Source organism: Arachis hypogaea, chromosome 3 (genome assembly GCF_003086295.3).
Source record: "Arachis hypogaea cultivar Tifrunner chromosome 3, arahy.Tifrunner.gnm2.J5K5, whole genome shotgun sequence".
NCBI lineage: Eukaryota > Viridiplantae > Streptophyta > Magnoliopsida > Fabales > Fabaceae > Arachis > Arachis hypogaea.
In genome coordinates this window covers 46,405,974-46,431,798 of record NC_092038.1, presented here as the reverse complement: position 1 = coordinate 46,431,798, position 25,825 = coordinate 46,405,974, and the positions used below count along the sequence as shown (strand labels likewise).

General features: G+C 38.0%; 1 protein-coding gene across 1 annotated transcript; it reads left to right on the top strand.

The window, feature by feature from the left end:
- Nucleotides 1-7,593: 7,593 nt before the first annotated feature.
- Nucleotides 7,594-8,113, top strand: LOC112777042 (uncharacterized). The gene is made up of 2 exons (XM_025821324.1): nt 7,594-7,907; nt 7,957-8,113. Exons 1-2 carry the CDS (start codon nt 7,594-7,596, stop codon nt 8,111-8,113), a joined length of 471 nt encoding a protein of 156 aa, XP_025677109.1.
- Nucleotides 8,114-25,825: the final 17,712 nt, after the last annotated feature.

Sequence of the window (25,825 nt, the reverse complement as noted above, 5' to 3'; positions counted from 1 at the left end):
GGAGAAGGGGAGCTACGTCACCATCAACTCCTACCTAAAAGTGACACCAATATGTAGAGGAGGATGATACAAACACTTTTATCGGATTAGATTTTTTATTGGAGTTACGGATCTCAAAAAATCGAAGCCAGAAGCTCGGAGGTGCCATGGTGATGAGCGGATAATTTGTACGCTTTTTGGCATTGTTTTTAGTATGCTTTTAGTATGATCTAGTTGGTTTTTAGTATATTTTTATTAGTTTTTAGTTAAAATTCACTTTTCTGGACTTTACTATGAGTTTGTGTGTTTTTCTGTGATTTCAGGTATTTTCTGGCTGAAATTGAGGGACCTGAGCAAAAATCTGATTCAGAGACTAAAAAGGACTGCAGATGCTATTGGATTCTGACCTCCCTGCACTCGAAGTGGATTTTCTGGAGCTACAGAAGCCCAATTGGCGCGCTCTCAACGGCGTTGGAAAGTAGACATCCTGGGCTTTCCAGAAATATATGATAGTCCATACTTTGCCCGAGATTTGATGGCCCAAACCGGCGTACAAAGTCACCCTCAGAAATCCCAGCGTTAAACGCCGGAACTGGCACCAAAATGGGAGTTAAACGCCCAAATTGGCATAAAAGCTGGCGTTTAACTCCAAGAGGAGTCTCTACACGAAAATGCTTCATTGCTCAGCCCAAGCACACACCAAGTGGGCCCGGAAGTGGATTTTTATGTCATTTACTCATCTCTGTACACCCTAGGCTACTAGTTCTCTATAAGTAGGACCTTTTACTATTGTATTTTCATCTTTGGATCATTTTTCGATCTTAGGATCATCTTTGGACATCTAGTTCTTAGATCATTGGGAGGCTGGCCATTCGGCCATGCCTAGACCTTGTTCTTATGTATTTTCAACGGTGGAGTTTCTACACACCATAGATTAAGGTGTGGAGCTCTGCTGTACCTCGAGTATTAATGCAATTACTATTGTTCTTCTATTCAATTCCGCTTGTTCTTGTTCCAAGATATCACTTGTTCTTCAACTTGATGAATGTGATGATCTGTGACACTCATCATCATTCTCACCTATGAACGTGTGACTGACAACCACCTCCGTTCTACCTTCGATTGGGTGAATATCTCTTGGATTCTTTAACCGGAATCTTCGTGGTATAGGCTAGAACTGATGGCGGCATTCAAGAGAATCCGGAAGGTCTAACCTTGTCTGTGGTATTCTGAGTAGGATTCAATGATTGAATGACTGTGACGTGCTTCAAACTCCTGAAGGCGGGGCGTTAGTGACAGACGCAAAAGAATCACTGGATTCTATTCCGGCCTGATCGAGAACCGACAGATGGATAGCCGTGCCGTGACAGGGTGCGTTGAACATTTCCACTGAGAGGATGGGAGGTAGCCACTGACAACGGTGAAACCCTTGCTTAAGCTTGCCATGGAAAGGAGTAAGAAGGATTGGATGAAGACAGTAGGAAAGCAGAGAGACGGAAGGGAAGGCATCTTCATACGCTTATCTGAAATTCCTACCAATGAATTACATAAGTATCTCTATCTTTACCTTTATGTTTTATGCGTTTATCACCATACCCATTTGAGTTTGCCTGACTAAGATTTACAAGGTGACCATAGCTTGCTTCATACCAACAATCTCTGTGGGATCGACCCTTACTCGCGTAAGGTTTATTACTTGGACGACCCAGTACACTTGCTGGTTAGTTGTGCGAAGTTGTGTTTATGCCATGGTATTGAACACCAAGTTTTTGGATTCATTACCGGGGATTATTTGATTTGTGAAAAGTATTGATCACAATTTCGTGCACCACATGGAATTCTTGCTTTCTCTCACACGGTTCTCTCTCTTTCTTCCTCATGAATCACGCTGAATGAGAAAAATGAAAGAAATGATGGTGATGTCGTGTTATAAGGAGTGGCACATGTCAATTGGTTAAGTTGCTGAGTCAGTGATTCAAGTTATAAATATCTTAAACTAATTATGAAAACTGGATATATTAAAACACAAGTAATATATATATATATATATATATATATATATATATATATATAGGATTAAATATATGTGAATTACTAATATAAATGACATTAGTAACTTAATGATAAAAGATATATAGTGAAACATTAGCAAAGCTAAGTTCACTGAAGAGTACCGATATTTACTCATATCGGCGGATATCTAGCTCAATAATAATATTATTAACTAAACTTTATTTTTAAATTAAAAATATCAATTTCCCAGATTAAAATATATATAATTTTTATTATTTATAAATGATGAGCGGATAATTTATACGCTTTTTGGCATTGTTTTCATATAGTTTTTAGTAAGTTTAAGCTACTTTTAGGGATGTTTTCATTAGTTTTTATGCTAAATTCACATTTCTGGACTTTACTATGAGTTTGTGTGTTTTTCTGTGATTTCAGGTAAATTCTGACTGAAATTGAGGGATTTGAGCAAAACTCTGAAGAAGGCTGACAAAAGGACTGCTGATGCTGATGGAATCTGACCTCCCTGCACTCGAAATGGATTTTCTGGAGCTACAGAACTCCAATTGGCGCGCTCTCAACGGCGTTGGAAAGTAGACATCCAGAGCTTTCCAGCAATATATAATAGTCCATACTTTATTCGAAGAATGACGACGTAACTTGGCGTTGAACGCCAAGTACACGCTGCTGTCTGGAGTTAAACGCCAGAAAAACGTCATGATCCGGAGTTGAACGCCCAAAACACGTCATAACTCAGAGTTCAATGCCAAGATATGCCTTAGCACGTGAATTCATCAAGCTCAGCCCAAGCACACACCAAGTGGGCCCCGGAAGTGGATTTATGCATCAATTACTTACTCATGTAAACCCTAGTAGCTAGTCTAGTATATATAGGACATTTATCTATTGTATTAGACATCCTGGATTGTATTTTGATCCTGTGATCACGTTAGAGAGGGCTGGCCATTCGGCCATGCCTGAACTCTTTGCTTATGTATTTTCAACGGTGGAGTTTCTGCACACCATAGATTAAGGGTGTGGAGCTCTGCTGTACCTCAAGTATTAATGAAATTCTATCTTCTTCTATTCAATTCTCTTTTATTCTTATTCCAAGATATTCATTCGTACCCAAGAACATGATGAATGTGATGAGTCAGATTACCCTCATTATCATTCTCACTTATGAATGCGCGTGATTGACAACCATGTCCGTTCTACATGCAACAGAGCTTGAATGCGTATCTCTTAGATTCCCCAACAGAATCTTCGTGGTATAAGTTAGATAGTTGGCGGCATTCATCTGGATCCGGAAAGTCCAACCTTGTCTGTGGTGTTCCGAGTAGGATCCTGGGAGTCCGGAAAGTCCAACCTTGTCTGTGGTGTTCCGAGTAGGATTCCGATCATGAATGACCGTGACGTGCTTCAAACTTTAACCTGCTGGGCGTTGGTGACAGACGCAAAAGAGGGATTCTATTCCAGTAGGAGCGGGAACCAACCGGTGATTAGCCGTACTGTGACAGAGTGCGTTGCATAGTTTTCACTGCGAGGATGGGATGTAGCCATCAGCCATGGGTGATGCCTCCAGACTGGTTAGCTGTGCGAGTGACAGCCGCACAGGTTATTTCCCCGTGAGGAATGAAAGTAGCCACAGTTGATGGTGAACCCCTATACAAAGCTTGCCATGGAAAGGAGTAAGAAGGATTGAGTAGAAGGAGTAGGAGAGCAGGCGTCCAAGAGCTCTACAGCATCTCCATCCGCTTATCTGAAATTCCCACCAATGAATCTGCATAAGTGTTCTATCCCTTTTATTATTCCTTTTTATTATTAATCATTCGAAAACCCATAAACCATTTTTAATCTGCCTAACTGAGATTTGCAAGGTGACCATAGCTTGCTTCATACCAACAATCTCTGTGGATTCGACCCTTACTCACGTAAGGTTATTACTTGGACGACCCAGTACACTTGCTGGTTAGTTGAACGGAGTTGTGACTTCAAATAAACAGTGCCCTAAGAGTAAAATCATACAAGACCAAAAAGTCAATATCATTGATCACAATTTCGTCCACCAATAAATTACTAAAATTATAGTTTTAATTATGTAAAATATTTTATCATAATAAAAATATATATAAGAATCTGAATTTAATTGAACTCAAGTAGTTATAAGATTAATTTAATTACTTATAATAAAATAATTTCTAAAATAAAGAACTCTAATTTATAAAATAAATTATAACTTATTTATATTTATATTTTCAAAATTGTGGGTTGTTACAATTAGCGGTGGATTAGGTTAAAGGAGATTAAATCACTAAGGAATTAGGATTTAGTCAATTACAACTTGTCATGAATTAAATCTTGCATGATTAAAATAGTTGGTAAAAAATCTTAATCCAGAAAATAAACATCTCTGAAACCTTAACTGTTCTCTCACATATTTCTCACACCAAATCTACTGTTTGCTTTCTTAATCACTAAATTACTGTTTAATGCTTTTTGAATCTCAAAACACCATTTTCTACTTGTCTGACTAAGTGAATCATTCGACTATTGTTGCTTAGTCCATCAATCTTCGTGGGATCGACCTTCACTCACCTGAGGTATTAGTTGGTATGACCTGGTGCACTCACTGGTTAGTTTGTGGTATTTGAATTCTACACCAGAGGGCTCGAGAGAAGAGAGGAAGAGAACCCCAAACCCTAGCACTATTCACACTCTGCTTCAATCTCACTTTTCTCTCAAACCGAAGCTCCGATCGATGACCCATTTGTGGCCATGTGATCACCTCATCATCCTCTTTGATTCTATATAACTTTTGCAGTGAGTACTCATGAGAACTCTGACCCATTTTCGTTTCTCCTCTCATTTGTGTGGTTTTGTATATATGGGATTGAAGTTTGTGATTTTGATGCTTTAGGAGAAGGTCAATGTTAACTTCTAATAGGGTTTTTGACCCAAGATTATGTGGTACAAAGTAAGAAAACTCTTTTTCTTTGATTTTTTCAATTATATGCAAAAAACTAATGTAAACAATTAAGAATTTGATATAGTTAGATTGAATGGAGTAGCTTAGATGCTTGGTTTGATTTGGTGCGAGTTGGATGCTTAGTTTGATTGGAGAGCACTTGGTGGAGCCTTGGATGCCAATTAAAGCTTGGGTTTGATCAGAAAGCAATTTCAAGGAATTTGGAATAACCGTCAATGAAGGTACGGATTTTATTTTCGGATAAACATTATGTAACGCTATGTGAAAACCTAGGTTAGATGACCTTAAGTAGGGTTGAATTGATATAATTGGTGTTGTTGATAACATTGGCTTATTGTAAATGTTTAAATTGGTTAATTGTTAATTGTTGAATGAATTTGTGGTCGGAGGCCTTGATTGATTGAATTATGTGCTTTGGTATGTATTAAATTATTATGGTATGTTTTGATGAGATTGGATTGTTGTTAATGTTGGAGATAAGTGTGTATGTCCAACAAAATACTATCATGAACTATTATTATTATTATTATTATTATTATTATTCCCTTTTATAAGAATGAACTTTTATAATTTATGATAGTGTCCTTAATTAAAATTAGAAACGAATAATTACGATAGGGATCGTAATAATGAGATATACATTTTTTTAGTACATTTAATTTAAATTGTTTTTAATCGTAGAATCACTAAAAATAGGACATTAGTGATTCATATATATATATATATATATGTAATAGTCTTCATTGGACGAAGATTAATAGATCTCATTTATTAAATTATATATATATGGTATATATAGAGATATAACCATTGAACTGGCTCACTATAAGAATTTCTAATGGTTATAGTTACCGTATATTTGTCAATAGGATATTCTTATGATGAACATAATATTAGAATTTTCCTTTAACCTGCGACTATCATAGTAATTGACAATGTATTTGTTATACTTTGATTCCAAACACCTAACACCCTACGGTGTTAGTTGAATGGACATTGGGTATGATTTAAATACTTGTAGAATTAATGATTAGTCAAAATAGAATCTATCAACTATGGTAATGAGTTTGAGCTCTACGATTATAATGAATGAAATAAACAATGCCTTGATCAAGGAGTTTGAATGAATTAAGAAATGAGTTTCTTAAGTCATTCATAATTCATTATAATAATGGTAATAAGTTAGAGTCTAACAATCAAACCACACTCTAAAAGTTAGCCAAGAGCTGAAAAGATGGAAAGAGTTGTATTTTTTGTTCATCTTGGGTTCTTAGTAAAAATATTATTACTTCATACTATCGAGTCGTCAATGAGCGTTGCTAGATGCCAACCTTGATTAGTAAATTCAGTATGACTAATTTATTACCCGCTTAGTATTGAACCTATGGGGTCACACACTAACGAGTGTTCTAATCCTTGGAAAATAATTATTTAATTATTATTTTAATTAGATCAAATAAATAATTATATTAATTCAAATAGAATATTATTATATTCTTTTCTAGCACCATGAATATAATAATATGATAATTGAGAATATTAAATAATTAATTATTTATTCTATGATGAGTTTTAAATATGGATAAGATCCTAACTGATCTGTTTCAAATTAAGTTGTAATTCGATTCACAAATCAGTCATCAATCTCATACTATATATATGTTATATGATAAAAGAAAGAGAACATAAGTTTTTTCTTTTACCTCCACATACACAAATATTCCAATTCTTAGCGAAGAATTGCTGGTGCAAGGAGTTGCAAGAAATTTTTCAGTTAAATCCATTGGTCAAGGAGTTGACAACAAGGATTAGTTTCGGTGTGGATACACATAGTACCTTCGTACTATCGAAGGAGAAAGTTTTCATTCACTTTTGGCATCTAACCCATCTTATTTCAATTAAATTTTAAGCACAAAATAGATCAATAGGATTACTTTATTACTTCCACTACGTATTATAAACACTTGTAATCCTTCAGTGGTATCAGAGCCATGGCCCTTTTGTGTTTAAAGTTTTATTGCAAAATTTTGTAAAGTTAATAGGATTAATTTAAGTTTTATTATTATAGTGAATGTGATTCCTACTAATGGCATGGGATGCTATTGTCAAAATTATAAATTTATATGGGATAAAATTATATATATATTAAGGAACATACTGTTATTATTATTTTTATTTATTTATGAAATAAAACTGAAAGGAAAAAAGGATAAATAAATTTTATACTTTGTTTACGAGGAGTTACCTGACAACTAGGAGATTTGTACTCAAGGATAAAATTTATATATGTATTTGATACATGGGAAGAATTAATTTTTACTTAAACCTAGACAACCTAGGGGTATAAAATATAATTCAATTAAATAATAACCTAACAACCAGGTAATTATTTGGGATTAAAATTGTATGTGATACATTTAATCATCTATTTAAAAATGTATGAGTAATGACTTGACAACCAAGGTACTCATTCATGATTTTAAATATTTTTTAACACTTAATTTAAGAAATAAAGATTTCTTAATTTTCTATAATAATAATTATTGTAAAAAGTCTTATTTGTATGTGTGAATACGTACTTATATTTGTTTTTTCCTTTTAGATTCATGAATAATATGTCTGCTTTATCACTGCGTGGCATACTTGAAAATAACAAATTAGCTAGAGTCAATTATGATGATTGTTATCGCAATTTAAGAATTGTTCTTATGCATGAAAGGCTAATTGATATAATCGATAAGCCTGCTGTTACGGCCCCAGTTCCTAAAGAGGATGGAAGTATTGATATTGAGGCTACCAAGGCTTATGAGAAGTTCTTGAAAAATTATCTTTCTACCAAATCCATCATTCTGGCATCCATGTGTTCTGATCTTCAGAGGCAACATCAAGACATGGATCCACCAACTATTGTTGAACATCTTAAGAAGATGTATGGTGCACAAGACAACCCGATATCAATTGTCCAAAACTTTGTTTAGATCCACACTTGATGTGGACTCTCCTGTTAGACCCCATGTTCTTAAGATGATTGATCTTATTGACCAACTTGAGAAGTTGGGATGCGAATTGGGCAAAGAACTTTCACAAGATTTGATCTTGCAATCTCTTTGGCAGTGGTGGAAATTGGTAGATTAAGAATTATTAAGGAACACAGCATTGCAAGTACAACTCTTAACCAGCGAAAATTCACTTGTCAATTTAGAAAAGAGTTGTCACAAATTTTAGAAATAAAAATATTGGGAGTATGAGTCCAAGGTCATCTCCCAACGAGTTGCAGAAAGATGTGCTATTTTATTAATCAGAGGTTTCCCAAAATATTTTTGAGTTTGATAAACAGAAAATTAAATCAGAGAATTTATGTAATTCAAATAAAAACCTTGATTGGGAGAAGATCAATTGGAAGTTCTATCCTTGTTGGATTTTTCTCAAGATCAATTGGTAATTGATAGTTATTTCCACTTAATTATCTTTTACTGAATAAAGGAAAGTCAAGTAAGTTGAAGCCAAATTCTATTCACAAGTCCTAATCCTCTCCCTTAGGAAGGATTAGCGTTAGTGACTAGAGATTTAACCAACAATAAACCCAATTACAATTTGACTCTTGAGTATTCCAACTCAAGGTTCTCCTTTTTATCAACTCCCAATCAAGTTGGGAAACTACTCCATTATCATAAATGTAGACTTCACAAAAATAAAAAGGGAAAATAAAAAAAGACATGATAAACAATAATCAAAGAGATCAATTAAAAATAAAAATAGGCTTCGTATTAATAAACTCTGAAAAATAATCCAATTGTAACTCTGGACAAATTAAGGATATGAAAGAGTAAGTGAAAAGTAAGTAAACAAACTAGAATGACCAGTTCCGGAGGTAGACTCTTCTCAATAACCAAAGCAAAACCTTCAAATCCTAAACTATGAGTGTAAAGAAAAACCTAGAGGAAGAGGTAGAATTCTCTCTCTAGATCCAAAAACTAAAAAAACTAAAAATTTTGCAGAATAAGAATTGTCTTTAGTCTCTGCATGTTCCCTGGCTCTAATCTGTGTTTCTGGGCCGAAAGCTGGGTTAAAACGCAGCCCAGAATCCACGCCAGTGATTTCTGTAAATTCTACAGATCGCGCACGTCACGCGATCGCGTCGTCCACGCGTTCGCATCATCCAGCATTTTTCTTGCCACGCGTGCGCATCGTCCACGCATTCGCGTCACTCGTGCAGATTCCAATTCACGCGCTCGCGTCAAGCATGTGTTCGCGCCGCTGTGATTTTCTCCATTTTGTGCGGACGCGTGAGTCATGTGCACGCGTCACTTCTCGCTGGTCATCTTTTCAATTTCTTGTGTTCCTTCCATTTTTGCAAGCTTCCTCTCCATTCTCTAAGCCATTCCTGCCCTATGAAGCCCGAAATACTTAACGCATAGATCACGGCATCGAATGGTATAAAAGAGAAATTAAAATACACGATTTAAAGATTTAGGAAGCAAGTTTTCAATCATAGAACAATTTTGGGAAGGACTTGTAATATCATGCTAATCATATGAATAAGTGGGTGAAAGACTTGATAAAATCACTCAATTAAACACAATATAAATCATAAAATAATGGTTTATCAACCTCCCCACACTTAAACATTAACATGTCCTCATGCTTAGTTGAACGAGATAAATATGAATGAATACAGACATGTAAGACTCATGCAATGCAATGCAACCTATATGAATGCAACTATATGATTTTGTTTATTCGGTTAAAAGCAAATAAATTCTCTTAAGACAAACATAGATCAAATCCCACTAATTCAAATCATACAGTAAAAGCAAGTAAATTTCTAAGAAGACAGCTCGTGAAAGCAAGGAACATAGAATCAAGTATTGAACCCTCACTGATAGTGTGTGTGCACTCTAATCTCTCTAGTGTATAGGGTAATCACTATATCCTTCTCTAATCATGCTTTCTAACTTTGTTCTTCACCTAATCAATCAACAATATTTAATATACCAATGCAAACATCATGAGGTCTTTTTCAAGGTTGTAATGGGGCTAAGGTAGAGGTAAGGGTGTACATATGGCTAAGTGAGCTTATAAATTGAATCTTTAATTAACCTAAGCTCTCACCTAACATACATATACTCTATATAACTTTAGAATCATGCCTAGCTACCCAAAAATTCTTCATTTTGCATTACTTACTCATGCATCAGCTTTTCTTTAATTTTTATCACATATGCATTGATTTTTCATTAGCATAACATTGGGGTAATTTTTTCCCTAATTTATTTATTTATTCTCTCTTTTTTTGAGATGTAAAAATAACATATCAACGCATATGGAATTTTTTATTTTCTATTTTACATGAGTGGGTACCCAAATTCCCATTATTTTATCACGACACATTCCCTTATTAACCCTTGTTCCTACAATCTTTCCATGCTCAATTAACACACAATCTCTATCTTAAGCTAACCAAAGATTCAATTGGAATATTTAATTGTTTTTCCGCTTAAGGCTAGTAATGTGGTAAAATGTAGAACAAATGGGATTTAAAAGGGCTCAAAGTGGCTAACAAAGGTAATTTAAAGGGTAGGCTTATTTGGGATAAGTGAGCTAAACAAATAGTGGCCTCAATCATATGCATGCAAATAACACATTAAACATTGGACATATAGGATAAAACAAAATACAAATTACAATCATAGAGAAGTAAACACACAAGAATAAAATATTTATGGTTAAATAATGTAACCATGTATTTAGGCACAAGGTCTTACAGGTTGTGTGTTTCTTAGCTCAAAAACCATATTCTAATTTACAATCTTCAAACAAGTTTAACATCTAAGTTTTGATTTAAATTAGTGAAAAAATTTTCAAAAATAGGGTCTTAAAAGAAACTTATTATATTTCAACTAAATAGAACATGCATGCAAATAATCCTATTTCTAAACAATCTATCCTAAAGAAAAACTAACTAAATATCCTACTTTATTGATGTTAGGGAAGAGAAATTACCTCCGGAAATCAGGTACTGACCGACCTCCCCACACTTAAGGCTTTGCACCGTCCTCGGTGCCATCTGTCAGGAACAAAGGTGGGCTGGTAGCAGTATCTCCACAGTCGGGACCGTCATGGCTCCCTGTGCTGGTAAAGGAAGTGGAGTCCGGAGTGTCTGGGTCTTTGTCAGGTCTGTGGTTGCCAATGAGTAGCTCCTTGAGGTATTTGAATCGGCGCTGGTTGCAGCGCTCTCGTAGCTTCGCTTTCTGGTCTTGCCGGTCTAACCTCTCCAATATTTGATGGAGCAGCTAACTTGTTGAAGGTGCTTGTGGTGTGGAAGGGGGGATGTCTACAGCTTGTTCTGTGGACTGGATGGTAGTGGCTGTTGGTGGCCTGAGATATTTTCCGTTAGGGACGTATTGATCATCCCGTGGAAGCATGGCTTTGGTGTCCCCAGCTCTGTAGGAGACTCCAGCTGCTGAGACAAGATCTGAGACCAAGGCGGGAAAAGGTAAGTTGCCCACAATTTGTACGTGTCCCATGGCATTCCAGATGTGTCTTGGTAGGTTTAGAGGTTGGTCTATAAGGATGCACCATAGTAGAACGGCCATGTCTGCAGTGAAGGAGGACTCATGAGTGCTCGAAAAGACGTAATGGGACATAATTTGTGCCCATACGCGAGCCTCCAAGGTAAGTGTGGAAGCCGATATTCCCTTGGGTCAGGAATGATGGTATTCATAAATCTATCTGCTGTCAGGTTGTATGATAACGTAAGAACAGCGTCCCAGTCGAATTGGTATATCTGGCGCTTGAGTGAGGCTTCTTGGAATGCGTCCAATCCTTCTTGAGTAGGGGGAAGATCTAGAGCTCTTTGAATGGTCTCTTCTATAATGGGGACGTGCTTCTGACGGACATAGACAGACTGCAGGGTTGGCAAGTAGAAATTGAAGTAGAATTCAACTACCCATGAAAGATTAACCTACCGTGGTTGTCTCTGTAACACCCTACCATACAGAGTCTTATGCTTAAGTCATAATTCAGAGATGGCAAGGTATTACGACCTCTAAAATAAAAATTTAGTACGTATAGTAGTATGAATGATTGATTAAAACTAGGAGCCTTTGTAGAAAAAGGGGTAAACCAAAAAAATCGCAACTAAAAGCGCAACACTCCGATCGATAACGTAACGAACGAGGATAACCAACGCGTGATTATATATATACAAAGGAGTGTCAAAAACAGTAATATCAAGACTCAAGATCCGGCTGCGAAGATAACCGGTCCGAGCATAACAATATATACATATGATAAAAATAAGGAAAACCCCAAAGGAAACCAAAAGGGACACACATACATAAAACCTAATCTCCAAAATTCTCCCATAAGAGGAGTCATCATAGTTTGTATTATTTAATGGAGATAAAAGTATCTAAGCAAAACATATAAACCAAAACATAGCCCCGAGAACAAAGGATCTTCGCAAATCTAGAAGTCTCCAGCATGCCTCAGCGGGAAACCTCACGTCTTGCATCTGAAAACCACAAAATCCGCATGGGTGAGAACCAGAGGTCCCCAGCATGGTAACAGCTTCCACATACATAATACATAATAATAGAGGAAAGCCGAAGGCAATCCTAGAACTTCCTCCAGATAATATCAAAGCTTATAAGCAAGCTAAACCATATAAGGGTATCTGACTAAAGATTCTTCAGTCTAACTAATACTTCCCTTTCCAATTCCTTCAGACCTCCCAACCACCAGCAGGAGTATAATATAGCAAACACAGTCATATCAAGCAAGAAATATACAATTAGGAACAAGTAATACATTTAGACAATTAGCAAGTAATATGCAGTCAAATAGGCAATCTCAAACAATTCATATAGTATGCATATGATAAATGCCTGTCCCTAGTGGCTGATGATATCATCTGTCGGTTATAGAGCCAACCCGACAAGTCTTGGTAGCTAACCATTGGACTATCCCTCTGTCACGCATCCCCAACTCGAGTTATACTCGTCATAAACTTGATCATAATCATGATCTAGATCCATCACCCTCACTGGTGAATATTTACGGGGGCGAGCTCATCCGGGTCTTTCACAGTGCCCGGCCACACTTATGACATAGGGTCAAAAGAGCTTCGAGTCTCAACCTGGAGCACGTGGTGGCTAGCCACTGCTTCCTCCCAGGGAAACTCTCATCTCCAACAGTGGAAGTGCAACATTCACAATTCATTCAACAGCATATATGCATTTGTACATGGCCATAATCATGGCTCCACCGTAACACGGCAATAATCTAGCCCTTCGGCTCACGGTTAAATCCATAACCAGCCCATTGGCATCACGGTTAAATCCATAACCAGCCATCTCATTAACAAATACGGCCTTTCGGCCCATGGCATAACAAGCACTTCCACCACCATCCTCCACATCTCACATAGTCATCAATGATCCTCATTGATTATTCATTTTCCCTTGCTTCACTCGCAAGTTACCACATCCACTAGCTCCTTCTCTCATAGCTAGGCATATCATAATGATTTAAGATATAAGTGGTGAGATCGGAGGCTTAGAAGTATGAGATTTGGCTTTTAAAACTCAAAAATCAACTTTGGGATGAAAACAGAGCCACGCGTACGCGCACTCTACGCGCACGCGTGGATGGCCTCAAAAACTCATCGACGCGCAAGCGTCATGCACGCTAACGCGTGGATTAAAAATTTGCCAATCGGCGCGTACGCGTCAACCACGCGTACGCGTGGGTGTTCTCGTGCCCCAGGCACAACACTGGCACAGTTCTGGCATAACTCTCTGGAAAATGGCTGGGCATTGGGTGCAGCACAATCGGCGCGCCCGCACACATCACGCGCACGCGTGGATGGCGCTCCCTGGAAGATCGGCGCATACGCGCCAAGTGCGCCTACGCGCAAGGGGTTATTCTGCTAAAAATTTTCTAAGTTTAAAGCTGCAGAATCCACAGATTTAAACCCCAATCTTCCAACGGACATAACTTCCTCATTTTAAATTGTTTTTCACCCGTTCTTCGAACAGCATGGACTTCCCGGATCCAATTTCATTTCTAAACAGATTTGACACAAAACGAAGATCTGTAGTCCAAGTTATGTCCCACCAAAGTATGCCCAAAAACCATATTTTCATACAAAACCACAATATGCCATTTTCAAAACAAGCCATTTTCAACTCTTTTCAAAATCAATCAAAATATGCCAATTTCATCCCTTTTCTTTGAAATCAATCAAAATATATCAAATTCAACATCAAGCCTCCTCAACTCACACATTGACACATTACCACAATTTACAAAATCACTATCTCATCATTTTAACCCACTTCACCCAAGTGGCTCAAACTCAAACATATTGACATATCATATACTCTTACTCATGCCAATTCTCAACAACACCAATTCCAATAAATCATCATTGTACACAATTAATATCATACTCACCATCAACATGGTTCAACCCACAATTCAACCATAACCAATCATCAAGCATATATCATAACATGCATATTTCTCATATATCATACCCTCAAGGCATCATTAATCATCATCACATATATGACCACATCATATATATCAACAACTCAACAACATCAACCATTCAATGCCTATCTTAGGGCCTCTAGCCTAAGTATTTCCTACCACATTACATATTAGATACGGAAAACCGAAACCATACCTTAGCGGACTTCCCAAGCTCAACCGGAACACTTCCAAACCACTTATCCACAAGCTCTCAAGGCCTCAAAACTTTCAAGAACAGATTTTTCACCACCAAACCCTTTCCAAGCTTTTCAAAATCACCAATCAAGCTCCAATATCCACACACACACAACCTAAGCCACAACCATCATACCCATACACAACATCTCAAAATCCAAACTTCATAAAATCACAAATTACACTAGGGTTGAGAATCTTACCACACCCAAGGTCCAAGGAGACAAGATTAACCTTCTCCTTCAAGAGGGTTCGGTCCTATAACATCAAAGAACCCCAAAATCTCAACATTTCACCCATGAAACTCGAAGATAAGGGCTGGAATTTCGAACAGCAACAAGTGGCTTACCTCAAGATTGATTGTATGGGTTTTGTAGAACTCTCCGCAGTGAACGCGTGGCCACAAACGGAGCGGCAATCGGAGCTCTAGATCAAAAGTTATGGTGGTTTGAAGATCAACCAAGGGAGAGAACTTGAGAGAGTGTTCTTCCTCCCTTTCTCTCTAATTTCAGCGTGAATATGAGTGTTGTGAGGAGAGAGAGTGCTGAAAACTAGGGTTTTGGTTTAGTTATGTTGGGCCAAGGGCCCACTTTGGGTCCGGTTGGCCCGGTTTGGCCCGTATGGTCCAATCTTGGTCCGAATTCTATAAAATTGGTACCGAAATTCTCGTCTCAATCTCCTCTATCACATTTAGCTATAAAAATCACATTTTAGGCTTTCTAGAATAAATTCTCATTTATGGGTTAATTAGCCGTTAATTAACCAGGTTTTACAGTCTCTATAAGAATCCCCAGTGTCTTTGTTCAATTCGTGGCTCAACAAATTTAGCAATATGGGTTGGGAGGATAAGAAGGTATTCATTGTTGTAATCCTTTTCTGCCAGAATAGGGAACATCTGCTCACAGTAGTGGTTGGGAAATCGCACAGTGTCCTTTGCTGGGAAAGCTTTCTCTTTTTCATCGACCTTTATAATCATCTTAATTCTTTTTGTTGAGGGCTTAACTGCAGTTGAAGATGGCTCTGCCACTAATTCTCTTTTTGTTCCTCTCCTTGCTGGTGGTTTGGGAGTAGCTTTCTCCTTTCCTTTCTTGGTGGCCATCCTGAAAGGGAAAGAGTAAGGACGTTAAAACTTCAAGGGTCAGAGCAAGGAAGAGAACGGGAAAGGTGGTAATCAATGCACAGTAAAGAAGAATAACGTTAACACATGGTCATGACTACATGTGAAAAGTCATCAATAGAAATATAGCGAGTGCATGTGATAACAGTTAAATGCAAGGTATTTATTGGCATGTCGGCAAAGGCATGAGTAGCATAGATCAAGCATTCAATGTCCAAGGTAGATTACCAAGTCTTTCAAACTAACAATATGTTTGTATGGACAATTATAAATAATTAATAAAATATAAAAAGGATTTTGTGAAAAGCAAGCATTTAGAGTAGTAGAATAAAAAAAATCTAAAAATAGTGCACAATGCCATACGGACGTTTTCACAAACACATAGCATGCATGGGAAATAAGTTGTGGAAAGTATTAAATTGAACATGCAGGCAACCTTATAAAAAGTAATATATAATTGTCAAACAATTCTTAATAATCCACAAGCAAAATATAGAGAATAATGACCCAAATAAATTTCCAACACTAATTAAAAGAAAAAGAAAGAAAAAGAAAGCATAGATAATGAAAGTAAAAAGAAAAAGAGGAAGAAAACATAAAAAAAAGAATAAGAAGAAAAAAAGTAAAGAGGGAAGAAGAAAAAAAAGACCTTGATGATGGTGGTGAGAAAGAGGAAGTACAAAGAAGGGGGAAGAAAGAAATAAGAAGGGAGAAGAAAAATTAGGATTTGGGGAAGAAAAAGATAAGATATTTTGGCTGATCTGGATAAGTTGTGCGGCGCAGGCAACGCGGACACATGGGTCACGCGTCCGCGTGAATCGCGCTTATATGAAGTGACGCGGACGCATGACATGATTTGTGCTAGTGGCGCGAGAGTAGCCTCGCGTTTGCACAACTCTCTGTGTGAAACTCATTTTGCCAAATTTTAGGGTGACGCGTTCGCGTGGTTGACGCGATCGCGTGAATGGCCATATTTTGAAAACAATACGGACGCGTGGAGCACGCGTTCGTGTGGTAGGGCTTGTGCTTCTAGCGCGAGTCCATCCCAATTCCAGCTCAACTTACTGCCATACACACATTTACGTCGATTTTACAGGGCCACGTGTTCGCGTGAGTGACGTGAACGCGTGGGGAGGCTATGTCACAAACGACGCGAACGCGTTAGTGACGCGGTCACATAGGCGAGTTTGTGCCAAAGGCATGCCTCCAGCCACACTTTCACGTGACTCTCTGTTCAATCTTATTTTCTTCCCAACGCACATATGACGCGGACGCGTCGTCGACGCTGTCGCGTCACATGCATTTTTGTTTTGTTGTTTTTTTATGCAATATGCAAATGCAGATGCAAACTATAGGCACTAGTATTGAGAAAAGTTATTGAAAAAGGGAATTAAGGAGAGGGAAAAGAACGATCATACCATGGTGGGTTGGCTCCCACCCAGCACTTTATTTTAACGTCCTTAAGTTTGACGCTCCACTAGCTCAGTCTTCTGCTGTGGGTGGATCTTCCAAGAGGAAGATCTCTAGCTCCTTCTTTTTCGCCATCTTCTCGCCATGAAATAACTTCAAGCAATGTCCATTGACCTTTATAAGTTCAGAGCTTGAAGGATGGCTCAAGTGAAAGACTCCGTATGGCTCCGCCCTCTTTACTCGATAGGGACTGTCTCATCTGGATCTTAGCTTGCCTGGCATGAGCCACATTCTGGAGTTGTAAAGGAGGACTAAGTCTCAGGGTTGGAACTCTCTTCTCTTGATGTTCTTCTCATGCACAGCTTTCACCTTCTCTTTATACAACCTGGAGTTTTCATAAGCTTCTAGGCGAAGGTTCTCTAATTCTTGCAGTTGCAACTTCCGTTCAGCTTCAGATTTCTCGAAGTCCATGTTGCATTCCTTTACCGCCCAGAAGGCTTTGTGTTCTAACTCAACTGGGAGATGACAGGCCTTTCCATAAACTAAGTAGAAATGACTCATCCCGATTGGTGTCTTGTATGCTGTCTGATATGCCCAAAGCGCATCTTGGAGCCTGGTGCTCCAGTCCTTTCTATGAGGCTTGACTATCTTTTGCAGTATGCAATTTATCTATCTGTTAGACACCTCGGCTTGCCCATTAGTCTGGGGGTGATAGGCTATTGATACTTTATGAATTATCCCATGCCTCTTCAGTAATCCTGTTAGTCTCCTGTTACAAAAGTGAGTGCCTTGATCGCTCACGATTGCTCGTGGTGATCCAAAGCGACAAATAATATGGTTTCTAACAAAGGAAACAACAGTGTTAGCATCATCAGTACGGGTCGGAATTGCTTCCACCCATTTAGAAACATAATCTACAGCTAACAATATATAAAGGTAACCATTAGAATTTGGAAATGGACCCATGAAGTCAATGTCCCAAACATAAAAAATTTCACAGAAAAACATAATTTATTGAGGCATTTCATCCCTCTTGGATATATTACCAAATCTTTGGTAAGGAGAACAAGATTTACAAAGGTCAGCAGCATCTTTAAAAAGAGTAGGCCACTAGAATCCACAGTCTAAAACTTTTCTAGCTGTTCGTTGAGGGCCAAAATGTCCTCCACTCTCATATGAGTGGCAGGCCTCTAAAATGGACTGGAATTCTGATTGAGGTACACACCGTCTAATTACCTGGTCAGCACCATACCTCCATAGATATGGACCATCTCATATATAATATTTAGACTCGCTTTTTATCTTGTCTCTCTGATGCTAAGTAAAATCGGGAGGAAAAGTGTGGCTAACCAGATAATTAGCTACAGGTGCATACCAAGGAACTACTTCAGATACCGTCTATAAGCTATCAAATGGGAAAGTATCATTGATAGGAATAGAGTCATCTTTAATGTGCTCAAGGCAACTCAAGTGGTCTGCCACTAAATTTTGGTTACCACTCATATGTTTAATTTCTAAATCAAATTCTTGCAACAGTAGCATCCAACGTATTAGCTTTGGTTTAGACTCCTTTTTAGCTAATAAATATTTTAGAGATGCATGGTCTGAGTACACTACTACCTTAGTACCAAGTAAATAGGCTCATAATTTATCCAGAGCAAAAACAATAGCTAGAAGCTCTTTTTCAGTAGTAGTGTAATTAGATTGAGCAGCATCTAAAGTCTTAGATGCATAAGCAATTACGAAAGGATCATTACCTTTATGCTGAGCTAGTACTGCTCCTACTGCATGATTAGAGGCATCACACATGATTTCAAATGGTTGACTCCAGTCTGGTTCCCTCACAATCGGAGTTGAGTCAGGGCGGTCTTCAGCTTATCAAATGCTTGTTTGCAATCCCCACTGAACTTGAACTCAATATCTTTCTACAGTAGTCTGGATAAGGGTAGTGCTACCTTACTGAAGTCTTTAATGAATCTCTTGTAAAAACATGCATGGCCAAGGAACGAACGGACTTCCCTCACAGAGGAGGGGTAAGGTAAACTAGAAATAACATCCACCTTTGCTGGGTCTATAGAGATACCAGTATCAGAAACAACATGTCCCAGAAGAATTCATTGTTTCACCATAAAATGACACTTTTCAAAATTTAAAACAAGGTTTGAACTAACACACCTATCCAATACTCTAGATAAACTATCCAAGCAAAGGCTAAATGAATCACCATATACGCTAAAGTCATCCATAAAAACTTCCATACAGGTCTCAATGAGATCAGAGAAAAGACTCATCATACACCTTTGGAAAGTAGCTGGTGCATTGCATAAGCCAAATGGCATTCTCTTATAAGCATAGGTCCCAAAAAGACATGTAAAAGTAGTCTTTTCCTGATCTTCAGGAGCTATATGGATTTGAAAATAACTTGTATAACCATTTAAAAAGCAGTAATAAGATTTACCTGACAGGCGATCAAGCATCTGATCAATGAATGGCAAGGGGTAATGATCCTTGCGAGTGGCTTGGTTGAGACGCCTGTAGTCAATGCAAACTCTCCATGAGTTCTGCACTCTGGTTGTCAGAAGTTCTCCCTGCTCATTTCTTATTGTTGTGATTCCAGACTTCTCGGGCACCACTTGCACTGGGCTGACCCATTCGCTATCTGAAATGGGGTAAATGATATATGCTTCAAGTAGTCTAGTTACTTCCTTCTTGATAACTTCTAAGATGGTTGGATTCAATCTTCGCTGAGGTTGATGGACAGACTTTGCTCCTTCTTCTAAGAATATTCTATGTTCACAAACTTGAGGGCTGATGCCTACTATATCCGCCAAGCTCCATCCAATTGCTTTCTTATGCATCCTCAATACACTAAGCAGTTGTTCTTCTTGTTGGGAAGTGAGCTCCCTCGCAATGATAACTGGAAACTTCTGCTTGTCCTCAAGGTAAGTATACTTGAGGTGTGGAAGAAGGGGCTTTAATTCCATTTTCTGCTTATGGCTTGGCTCTGGATCATCTGGTGCTGGTGAAAATGGTAACGAATCTTCAGTATGTTCAGAGGGTGTCCCCACACTTAGGTCTTACTCCATGTGACTCTCTTCCATTTTTTCTGGTGAGTTGCAGCTATAATTTCATCAATGATATCGCATTGGAATATGGAGTGATCTTCCGAGGGATGCTTCATAGCTTCATCCAGATTGAAGCTTACTGTTTTGCCATCTACCTCAAAAGAATAGGTTCCCGAAAAGGCATCCAGCTTGAACTTCGAAGTCTTCAAAAATGGTCTTCCAAGTAGGATTGATAAAGGCTTTCCTGAGTCATTTTAGGGCATCTCCAAGATATAGAAGTCAATGGGAAAGGTGAGCCCATTAATGCTCACTAACACATCTTCAGCAATTCCAACCACTATAATAATGATTTTATCTGCTAACACAAAACGAGCTGCCGGCCTTTTTAAGGGAGGGAGCCTTAAAGCATTATATATAGACAAGGGCATAATACTCACGCACGCTTCTAAATCACACATACAGTCTAAAAATATCACACCTCCAATGGTACAGTTAACCATACATGGGCCTGGATCACTACATTTTTTAGGTATATTTCCCATTAAAGCAGATATAGAACTACCTAAAGGAATAGTTTCTAATTCATTAATTTTATCTTTATGTATGCACAGTTCTTTTAGAAACTTTGCGTATTTAGGTACTTACTGAATAATATCAAAAAGAGGAACGGTTACCTCAACCTTTTTGAAGATTTATACCATTTTGGGATCAAGTTCCATCTGCTTTCTGGATTGCTTAGCAAGGTGTGGAAATGGGATAGGAGTGGCGTCTCTTACAGCTTCAGCTTGCTGGGGTTCTACATTCCCTGGTTGGGCTGCTTCTGCTTCCACGATGCCTTATGCTTCATCTTCTTCTTCAACATCCTCTACCTCAACCATGTCCTCAGCTGGGGCGTGTCCTAGCGGGCTTGGCTCCTCAGGATTCCTCCATTGTAGTGTGGTTCCAGACCTCAAGGTAATGGCATTGATGCCACCCTTGGGGTTGGGTAATGGTTGAGAGGGGATTCCACTAGAGCTCAAAGGCTGTTTGTTGGAGTTATTTAGTGATCCAATCTATGAGACAAGAGCTTGCAAGGTAGAGTTCGGACCATTTAGAGTAGAAGTAAGGTTATTTTCCATGGCCTGCTGTCTCCGATCAATAGATTGTAATAACTCATCATTAGAAGATGAAGAGGGATAAGTGATCTGAGGGGTCTACTGAGATGCTTGAGGCTGCCTTAGATGAGGTGCTCTGTAGGCCTGATTCTGATTCTGCTGTCTGATATTGTTATTGTTATTCCACCGCTGGTTTCCATTGTTATCTCTGTCTCCTCTGTTATGATTGTCCCTCCAACCAAGGTTAGAATTATCTCTCCAACCCTGGTTGGAATTGTCCTGCCATCCATGGTTGTAGCTTCCACCTTGATTGTATCTTTGATTGAGGCGGTCATAGAAGTTATGAGTGGCTGCCACAGTGTTGTCTTCCTGCTAGAGCTGCGGACATTCATCAGTATAATGACTATAATCAGCACAGATCCCACATACTCTTTATGGAACCAACTGTTGGCTTTACTGTGGTGGAGAAGGCTGAGCTTGTTGTTGACTCAACTGCATCTGCTTCAGTAAGTTGGTCATTTCACATATACTCTGAGTTAGAGCAGTAGTCTCTTTCCTAGAGGATACCTCTGCAACAGCTTTTAAGTGGCTTTGCCTCTGCCTGTGATTCCTAGTGGATTCAGCTAAATCGCTGATCAATTGCCATGCTTCATCAATGGTCTTGTACTTTTTCATAGACCCATTGCTAGAACCTTCCAATGTGGTATTATCTTGAGGTTTCATGCCCTGTGTGAAGTAGCCGAGCAACACTAACTTGTCAATCATGTGGTGGGGACTTACTTCCAGAAGATTGTTGAAGCACTCCCAATATTCGTAGAGAGTCTCGGATTCGCCTTGAACAATCATGGAAATTTCTTTCCTCAATCTATCAGTAACTTCATCTGGAAAGTATTTTTCCAGAAATTCTCTTCTAAGTGTATCCCAGTTAACAACAGTCGCTCCAGGTTAAGTGTAGTACCACTCTCTCGCCTTTTCCTGAAGAGAAAATGGGAAGGCTTTTAACAGAATAAAAGTTTCATCTGTACCCTCACGCTTAACAGTAGAACAGGCTGTCTGGAAATCCCTAAGGTGCATGATAGGCTCTTGAGCAGGTAAGCCATGAAACTTGGGTATCAAGTTGAGTAGTGCAGTCTTCAGTTCAAAATCTACAGCCACCGCTGGGTGATGCGCTTGATACGGTTGCAGTGTAAAATCTGGGGCTCCAGCTTCCTAGATAGTAACTCTCTTAGGTGCTGCCATGTTACTTGCACGTAAATCAACCGAATCAGTAGAAGGAGAGCTTGTTTCTTCCTCAAATGACGGTTCAGATTCGCCCTCAGATGAGACTGGTGAATCGATGACAATTACTTCACCACCCTCAGACGCTAACCGACGTCGAGCTCGCCTAATACGTAAGATAGTTCTTTCAATTTCAGGATCAAAAATGGCTAAGCTCAAATCAGGCAATGAACGCGTCATTCAACAGAAGAAGCACATAGCTCATGGTGATAAAGACAAAATAAAATAAAATGCAATTAAATAAATTTCAATCAATAAATTAGCACTCTATTGCAACTACCCAGCAACGGCGCCAAAAATTGGCAGTGGTGGAAATTGGCAGATTAAGAATTATTAAGGAAAACAGCATTGCAAGTACAGCTCTTAACCAGCAAAAATCCACTTGTCAATTTATAAAAGAGTTATCACAAATTTTAGAAATAAAAATACTAGGAGTATGAGTCTCAGGTCGTCTCCCAACAAGTTGCAGAAAGGTGTGATATTTTATTAATCAGAGGTTTTCCAAAATGTTTTTGAGTTTGATAAACAGGAAATTAAATCAGAGAATTTCTGTAATTCAAATAAAAACCTTGACCGAGAGAAGATCAATTGGAAGTTCCATCCTTGTTGGATTTTTCTCAAGATCAATTGATAATTGGTAGTTATTTCCACTTAGTTATCCTTTACTGAATAAAGGAAAGTCAAGTAATTTGGAAGTCAACTTCTATTCACAATTTCTAATCCTCTCCCTTGGGAAGGATTAGCATTAGTAACTAGAGATTTAACCAACAATAAACCCAATTATAATTTGACTCTTGAGTATTCCAACTCAAGGTTCTCCTTTTTAGCAACTCCCAATTAAGTTGGAAAACTACTCCATTATCATAAATGTAGACTTCACAAAATAAAAAGGGAAAATAAAAAGAGACATGATAAACAATAATCAAAGAGATCAATTAAAAATAAAAATAGTCTTCGTATTAATAAACTCTGAAAAATAATCCAATTGTAACTCTGGACAAATTAAGGATATGAAAGAGTAAGTGAAAAGTAAGTAAACAAACTAGAATGACCAGTTCCGGAGGTAGACTCTTCTCAATAACCAAAGCAAAACCTAGAGGAAGAGGTAGAATTCTCTCTCTAGATCCAAAAACTAAAAAACTAAAATTTATGCGAAATGAGAATTGTCTTTAGTCTCTGCATGTTCCCTGGCTCTAATATGCGTTTCTGGGCCGAAAGTTGGGTTAAAACGCAGCCTAGAATCCACGCCAGCAATTTCTGTTAATTCTACAGATTGCGCACGTCACGCAACTGCGTCGTCCACGCGTTCGTGTCATCCAGAGTTTTTCCGTGCCACGCGTGTGCGTCGTCCACACATTCGCGTCACTCGTGCAGATTCCGATCCACGCGCTCGTGTCAGGCATGCGTTCGCCTCGCTGTGATTTTCTCCATTTTGCGCGGACGCGTGAGTCATGCGCCCACGTCACTTCTCGCTGGTCATTTCTCAATTTCTTATATTCCTTCCATTTTTGCAAGCTTCCTCTCCATTCTCTAAGCCATTCCTGCCCTATGAAGCCCGAAACACTTAACGCACAGATCACGACATCGAATGGTATAAAAGAGAAATTAAAATACATTATTTAAAGCTTTAGGAAGCAAGTTTTCAATCATAGAACAATTTTGGAAAGGACTTGTAATATCATGCTAATCATATGAATAAGTGGGTGAAAGACTTGATAAAACCACTCAATTAAACACAATATAAATCATAAAATAATGGTTTATCACTCTTCCAAAAACTTTTTCACAATTCATTGTTAGCTTTAATATGATTAAAGTAAGCTGTGATCTTTATGAAATGCTCAACATGCTAATTGATTATGAGAATCAAATTGCATCTGAGAAAAAGAAAGGAGTTGCTATGGTAGTTGGCAGCTCTTCTAAGAAGAAAGGAAAGAGGAAAGCAAAAGAAAATGGAAAGAATAGTTTTAAAAGAGAACCCATGGAACCTAAGGGTGGTGTGACCAAATCCAAGGGCAAACAAGAAAAGGCAGACAAAAATGATGCTGAATGCTTTTATTGTAAATGTAAAGGTCATTAGAAAAGAAACTGCAAGGAGTACCTTGCTTCTTTGAAAACCAAAGAGGAAGGTAAGACATGCTTGAAAACAGTTTTCATGATTTCATTAGCTACCATTAATTCTTCTATATGGGTATTAGATACCGGAAGTGCTCATAATATTTGCAATTTGTTGCAGGGACTACGAGTAAGTAGATGGCTGAAGAAGGGAGAAACTTACCTTCAAGTCGGGAATAGAGCAATTGTTGCTACTGTAGCTATAAGATCTATTTCTTTAGCAACGCCTACGAACAAGATATTAGTATTGGAGAATTGTCATTATGTTCCTAATTTTATTGCAAATGTTATTTCTGTTTCTATGTTGGATAAACGTGGTTTTTATTTTAATATTAAAAATGACATTTTTTCTACTTATTATGGTGATCACTTATACGTAAATGGCTATCTCCAATATGGCATTTATATTCTTCCCGATTTAAATGGTAATTCTGTCATGCATGTTTCTACTCTCAAAAGAGAGAGGAATAATCAAGTAAATGAATCATATATTTGGCATTGTAGACTTGGTCATATAGGAGAAAAAAATATTTCTAAGTTACATAAAGAATGTTACCTTAATAAATATGATTATGAATCATATGTAACTTGTGAATCATGTCTCAAAGAAAAAATGACCAAAACTCCATTTATGGGACATAGAGAAAAGGCTACAGAATTATTGGGACTAATACATACAGATATTTATGGACCAATGAAAATTCAAGCCAAAGGAGGATATTCCTATTTTATCACTTTCACTGATGATATGTCTAGATATGGCTTTGTGTATCTTATGAAACACAAATTTGAGTCATTTGAAATGTTCAAAATTTTTCACAGTGAAGTTGAAAATCAAACAGGTAAAAGCATTAAGGGGCTTAGATCTGATAGAGGAGGAGAATATCTAATGATAATTTTCTTGAGTACTTAAAGAAAAATGGAATTCTTTCTCAATGGACACCTCCTGGTACTCCACAACACAATGGTGTTTCAGAGAGGAGGAATCTAACTTTATTAGATATGGTTCGATCCATGATGGGTTTTACTGATC